Genomic DNA, 6,910 nt, shown 5'->3' on the forward strand with positions numbered 1-6,910 from the left:
TAGAGCAGGTTTTGCTGAAGTAATAATACAAACCATTTTTTTTGCACCAACTAATTTTGGTATAAATGGTTGTCTTTATTTTGGTTGGGTTTTTAATGGATTTTTTTAATCACCAGCATGTTTATCCTCATGTATTATCAACATATATTGCTGTCATTAAATAAACCATTTATTCTGTATTCTCTTCCCTCCTCCAACAGCTCTTTGCCTACAACAGTGAAGGAAAAAGCAGCCCCAGTGAGGTGGTGGAACACAGCACCAAACCTGACAGACCTGGAGCTCCCAGCAAACCTGCTGTGAAGGGCAAGATCCATCCCCACAGTGTGAGAGTCACGTGGGGTAGGTGCCTTGGGGTGTCCCAGTGCTGCTGGGGTGTGGGCAGCCTCTCTCTGATTAAATGAGAGGGAACTCAGACTGATTATTTATCTGCAGGTATTGTTATTGCAGCAGAAATACTCAACCTTACCCAAAAATGGTTTATTTTGGGGCTGTGGAAGCACACTGGTGTTGTTCATCCATTTCTGAGAAGCACTGACTGCTGTCCTAAACCCCCCTGTGGGTTTACTGTGATGTTTAAATAATTCCTATGTTCACTTAAAAAATAAGAGCTGATACCTGAAATTGAGAGTGTTTTCCCAGTTACTCTTCCTGGCATAATCATGATTAATAATAGGAGGAAAATTGCTCAGAAAAATGTATTGTGAATAATTAAGTACACTGGTTTCTCTGCTGTGTTTGAATGAATATGAATGTGTTCACTGGAAAAGCTGATAACAAAATACTGCCTTGATATTGAATCTTCTGTAACTTAAGGTGTTGATTTCTTTCAGAACCCCCCAAGGATAATGGAGGATCAGACATCTCTAAATACTTTTTGGAAATCTCCGAGGCGTCAGTTGGTAAGGAATCACCTCTGGGTGCTAATACAGTACTCAGTCTCCATCCCTGGAGATATTTAATTCACATTTAGATGTGGAACATGGTTTAGACTTGGATTTTAGAGATGTTTTCCAACTTAAATGATGCTTTACTGCAGCAGTCATTTCTGATTTTACACCTCTGTGTGTGTGTGTGTGTGTTGTACATGTTCTCTGTATAATTAATAATTTCAAATTGATTTTCTGGCTTGACCACCTAAATAATTGCACGAGAGAATTTCCAGGTGGGATTTTAGAAAGGTTTGGAAGGATAAAGTGCTTTTCCTTCCCCCAGGAGGGAGGTGGGAGCCCATTTACAGCGGAGCCCAGCGGGAGCACGTCTGTGACCACCTCAGGCCTGGCACCTCCTACAGGCTCCGGGTGTCCTGTGCCAGCAAAGGTGGGGAGAGCCAGGTGAGCAGCAGGAGGGGAAAGGTGCTTCTCTTCCATTTCTGTTCATGTTTTAGCAAAATGCTTTCTGTCTGTGCTCTGCAATGTCTGTGTCCCCGGCAGGCCTCTGATGTCACGACTGTCACCACAGCGGCCGTTCCCCCCGGGCCCTGTCCTGCCCCAGCCCTGGTGGGCAAAGCCAAGCCTAAGGAAATCACTTTGCAGTGGGGTAAGCACCAGAGTTAGAGTAAAACACTGCTCTGATTTCAGTCATCCTAATCAAAAATCTATAGAACTCATCAGGGAAAAAAAAGGTAAAAATAAAAATATAGAGATGCTGTCTGTGGCCTTAGGCTTTTTTGGGTTTGTGATGGGATTTTTTTAAGAAGAACAAAGATTCTGTCCACCTTTTGACGGAAGCAGACATAAATATTTTCCAGTGAGAAAGCTTCCTCTCTGCCCATGACTGACACCTCCTTGGCAACTTGAAAATCTACTTTTCTTACTGTTATCTCAGTAAAGGAGATAAGCAAAAATTAATGAAGATATGCTGTTTTTTGAAGAAAACAGGGAAAATACATGAATAAAGCCCTGATGAAGACTGTCTTAAACTAGGTATCAGTAACTGGGGGGCAAAGCAAGCTTCATTAAGTGTTTCTGCTCAGACACATAAGAGCCTGCCCTAACTTAGGGAATTTAGAAATTAATAGGCAAATGCAATCTGTTTTTGTTTGCCAGGCCCCCCAGCTGTGGATGGAGGCTCTGAGATCACAGAGTACCTCCTGGAGATGGCCAGCTCGGAGCAGGACGAGCGCAGGGTGCTCTACCAGGGCCCAGCAGCTGAGTTTGGAGTGACCAACCTGCTCCCAGGGAGGAGCTACAGCTTCTGGCTGCGGGCAGGGAACAGAGTCGGGGTGAGCACTGCCCTCACCACATCTGTGACACCACACAGGGGACAGCAGGGATGCTGCTGGGGGCTCCTGCAGCCTGAGTGCTGGGAACTTCTTGGTGTTTGTGCCTTTGGAATTGTTGGATGTGTTACCCCGAGCTGAGGCTCTGCAGATGTGGTGGGAGCAGCATTGTGTGGAGGGGGTGGGTGCCAGCCAGGCCAGGCTGGGAGAAGAGTGGGATAAACGTTGGTGGCATAAAAGTGTTTGTGAAACTGTGCCCAGCTGCTGCTGGAAGGCAGATCCTGCCTGGGGGAGGGAGGAGTTACAAAACCCTGGCAGTGGGAATGGGGCCAGCTTCAAGTACCTGCAAGGAATCTGAAACTGAGCCCTGAGCTCTGCTGTTTACTTCCCTGTCAAGTTAAAAATAGTTTGCTTCACTTTAACATCAGTTCTTGCCCTGGTGCTGTTGCTGTGTTCATGCAGTGTTGTTTTCCTGCAGTTTGGCCCCCACTCTGAGAAGGCAGAGCTTTGCACTGCTCCAGGACCTCCTGAGCAGTGCTGCAAACCCCTGATAACCTGCAAAAGTGCAACTTGTGCTGTGGTTTCGTGGGAGGTAGGTGTTGTTGGCTTCCAGTACCACCCAAATTAGTGTTTGGCTTTTAGAATTGTAGTGACACATTTATGATACACAGAAGTTAGAGAAATAGCGTGTGTAGAGGTGGGATATTTAAGCCCATTTCTTTATAGACATCTGTGTTGGGTTTGTAAACTTTGGGAGTTATTAATTGCAGTCTTAACTGCACAAATTGGGTGGTATTTAATCCTCCTCATGGTGTGGTAATTGATATATAGTGAATTAATTCTTTTAAGTGGTAAGAGATTGTGGGACAGTCAGAATTCTGGTGTGAGCTGTGGTGGTGGTACAGCCATGTGTCACCTTTTAACTTAAAATCCCTTGGAACTGATGTAAGGTTTCACCCCCAGTGTTTCCAAAGGCTGGATTTTATGATCTTGGAGGTGTTTTCCAACCTTTTCTATGACTCATTCAGTGTCTCAGTGTGACAGAGCTCCCCCCTGGGTGCTGGGGGTGTGTAAGTGCCAGAGCTGAGCAGAATTTCTCCCTCACCCCACAGAGCCCGGCGTGCAACGGAGCAGAAATCACCGAGTACAGGCTGGACTGGGGCCAGGTGGAGGGCTCCATGCACATCATCTACACTGGCCCCTGCCAGAGCTATGAGGTCAAGGGGCTCACACCTGCAACCACCTATTACTGCAGAGTCCAGGTAGGAAAAGCCTTTTGGTGCCACTGGGCACTTGCAGTGTGGGGACAAACCCCAGCTAGAGAGGAGTAAAGTCATGTGCTGTCACCTGCTCATGCAGTAGAGAAGGTAATTGGGAAAAGCACTTCCCTTGTCCCCCAGTCCCTTCTCGTTCCCTGAATCTGGAAGAGTTTAGATCCAGTGTGCTGTGAAATACCAGCTTTACAGATGCTTTGCCCTGTTGCCAAATTATTCAGGAGATTTTCCACTCTCTTCCATGTTGCTTTTAAGAACGCACGGAAGGCTGTGAGAGCTGTGCCTGCCTGCTTGGAAAACAGGGATTTGGTAACTCCTGTGTGGTGTCTTTCAGGCTGTGAACGTGGCTGGGGTGGGGCTGTTTGGGGACACGGGCGTGGTGACCACGCCCCCCTCAGTGCCCGCAGCCGTGGCCGTGCTCCACTTACTTGAAGAGGATCAGGTGGAAATTTCCCCTCCTTTCTCCACGTGCCTTGCAATCCAGTGGGAAGAGCCCTGCTGCCACGGGGCAGAGATCACAGGCTACAACATCGAGTATGGGGAGAAGCAGCTGGTCACTGTGGGGAGAAACACAACCCATGTCCTTGAGAATCTGCTGCCTGACACCTTGTACAGGTAAGAATTATTCTGAAATCACATTTGTAGGATTTAAAAGCCCTTTGAGAGGGTAGTGCTTTAAATTTTTAGAGCAGTATTTCCTGCAGCTTACAGACTATTTGCCTAATTCACCCTGCAGCTCCAAAAACACTCCTAAAATTGTCATATCCAGACTCCAGCCATGACATTGGCAGGAGTGAGATTGTGGTTGGTGTTAAGGTTCACATTCTGTCTCAAAGCTAAGACTTTAAGGTTTCTGGGTTTAGATTTTTCATTGGGATGCTCAGGTGTGTGTTGAGAAGATGGATGGACAGGTAAGAGCGGAGCAGGGGATACTGTGACCTCAGTCTTGGTTGAAGCTGAGTTCAGATTTAATTTCTAACTGCATCTTAATTACTTTACTGTTTGGGGTTACACTCTGTACACCTTTTAACTCTTTCTTTGTTACCCAGCACATTTTGTGACCATGTGGCTGCTCTCTCCCATCCCAGGATCAGGGTACAGGCCATCAACAGCTTTGGAGTCGGTCCTTTCAGTCATTCCATGAAAGCCAAAACCAAACCACTACCTCCTGACCCTCCCCACCTGGAATGTGTTGTCTTCAGCTACCAGAGCCTTAAACTGAAATGGGGAGAAGGGCCCAGCAGAGCTTTAATTCCCAACCCTACTCAGTTCAACCTGCAGATGGAGGACAGGTTTGGCAGGTGAGACCATTAAGGATCTTGTGGTTTTACCACCTCATGTCAAGTTTTTAAGGTGTTTTATTGTATTCTCCCTTCTGTTTGCACCACTGAGTCATTTGAGCATCCCAGAGTTTGCCCTTTTGCAGTTTTGCATCCCATCTTTCAACCAGAAATGCTATCAACAACTTGCATTTCTGCTGCCTGTAAACAGTAAATACTATTTAAAGAATAAATACCTTACCACCATCCTGTGCTGGAAGGGTTATTTTTGGACATTCAAAAACAAAGTCGAGCCTGCATATAAGAAACAGGGGTTGGCCAGCTGTTCTTTAACTGGAAATTTCAATTTATTTTGAATATTCAAGGATTGTTCTCTTGATTCAGAGGAGTTGGGCTCTGCAGCCTCAGTGGGAAGAAAGCTGGGACACCCAGAATGCAGCATCACTTCTTTGTCCTTAACTCAAATCCCAGTGTTTCAGGTCTGATACTGCCTTGCACGTTTGTGATAGCTGGGTAACTGTGGGTGTGTTCTGTGTCCCCCAGGTTTGTGACAGTCTACAATGGTCCCTGTCACACCTACAAGGTGCAGAGGCTCAGTGAATCCACCACGTACCATTTCCGCATCCAGGCGTACAACGACGCTGGGGAAGGAGCCTTCTCAGAGGTCTGTGCTTTCACCACCACCAAGTCTCCACCTGCACCTCTCAAAGGTGAGCTGGCACTGCCCTGGCAACTGCTGCAAGCCACTGGTGGGCAGGATTGGATCCTACAAGCTGACCCTTAGCCAGCCTTTGCAGGGACAGAGACAAAAACAAAAACTTCCTCTGGGGGACTTTGGGTGTGAAAAGGGCTCTTCTGTCATCACCTCCTGCACTGCAGCTCTTCACCCCTGAACTGAGCTCTCCTACCTTTGCTCATCTGGAAAGGCATTTTGCAGGGTTATCCATTGAAGTTACAGCAGTGTGTAGGCAAATGAGGGCACAGTTAATTCCTCTGATCTTCACTTTTTAACATGGACATTAAAGGTCATCATTAAAGTCACTGTGAAGGTCAGCGTGCTGAGTGCCTGAAGCAAAATTGATTGACTGGACCATGGTTAGAACATAATTTCAGCTCTGCACATGGGCAGAAATGCTGGATTCTGTATTGCCTTGAAAGTGCTGCTCCTCTTTACAAACATGGGCTCAACCCTGGCAGCTCAAAAAGACTGACAAGTATAACCTACACATAGCAATGATCATTTTTTGAGCTCATGTCATCAAATACAAAAAAAGGAAAGAAACAAATAAATCTTAATTGCTTAATGTTATTGGAATGAGTTGCCTCTAATCATGACAGCTGTACATTTGTAGAGACCATTGTTCTTTTTCTAAAACACCAACAAATCACTCTATTTTCCAGCACCCAAAGTGATTCAGCTGGAAGAAAACACTTTTGAAATCACATGGGAGCCTCTACAGCCGATGAAAGGAGATTCCATTGTTTACATCCTTCAGCTTGCTGCTGGCAGAGAGTTTGATCAGGTACCTTTTATACAGCTTCAGGAATGTGAGGGGTTTTTCCTGGGAGAAATTCTTACCAAAGAAAGGTGTGCATATTTCTTGTGGAAAGTGTCCCTGCCCATGGCAGAGGGTGGAATGAGATGGGCTTTAAGGTCTCTTCCAACCCAAACCATGCTGTGATTCCATGATTTGAAGGTTGAAATTGTGTCTGGGGAGATGACAGGGAGACTTTGCATTTCAGAACGTGTGAAGTGGGTGAGCACTGGTTTATCCTGTTCTCCCAACAATTCCTTTGACTCTTCATTCTTAATCCTGATAGTCTGTGGTACCACTGCCTCTGTTAATCAGAGTCCACTTTGCTGGAGGAGCTGTAGGGAAGAAAAGGCAGGATTATTTTTCTTCTCCTTTCTGAGCCTCCCAGCCCAGGTGAGGCTTCAGTGTGGGGGTGTAGCAGGAAACTTCAATGAATCGTGAATTGTCGGGAGAGGATTTTACAAAGCTGGGGAGAGGAGGACAACTCCAGGCTGTGCCCAGCACCGCCCACACCCCTGGAGCAGCACAGGCAGTTCCAGGTGCTGGTGCTGAGCACTCTGCTCCCAGCTGAGGCAGCTCCTGTCTCCTGCCAGGTGTACAAGG

The 6,910-nt window shown here is 46.6% G+C and overlaps 1 protein-coding gene across 1 annotated transcript in view; it reads left to right on the forward strand.

Annotated features, from left to right (window-relative positions):
* Positions 1-6,910, forward strand: part of LOC102041806 (fibronectin type-III domain-containing protein 3a-like) — a 34,913-nt gene that overhangs the window by 25,563 nt on the left and 2,440 nt on the right. The window contains exons 15-25 of the mRNA XM_031058821.1: positions 201-339; positions 831-899; positions 1,213-1,331; positions 1,431-1,536; positions 2,046-2,221; positions 2,697-2,810; positions 3,331-3,480; positions 3,827-4,107; positions 4,581-4,793; positions 5,316-5,482; positions 6,174-6,295. Coding sequence (XP_030914681.1) covers positions 201-339; positions 831-899; positions 1,213-1,331; positions 1,431-1,536; positions 2,046-2,221; positions 2,697-2,810; positions 3,331-3,480; positions 3,827-4,107; positions 4,581-4,793; positions 5,316-5,482; positions 6,174-6,295 — 1,656 coding nt within the window. The remainder of the gene's footprint in view (positions 1-200; positions 340-830; positions 900-1,212; positions 1,332-1,430; positions 1,537-2,045; positions 2,222-2,696; positions 2,811-3,330; positions 3,481-3,826; positions 4,108-4,580; positions 4,794-5,315; positions 5,483-6,173; positions 6,296-6,910) is intronic.

Source organism: Geospiza fortis, unplaced genomic scaffold (assembly GCF_000277835.1).
Source record: "Geospiza fortis unplaced genomic scaffold, GeoFor_1.0 scaffold29, whole genome shotgun sequence".
Lineage (NCBI taxonomy): Eukaryota > Metazoa > Chordata > Aves > Passeriformes > Thraupidae > Geospiza > Geospiza fortis.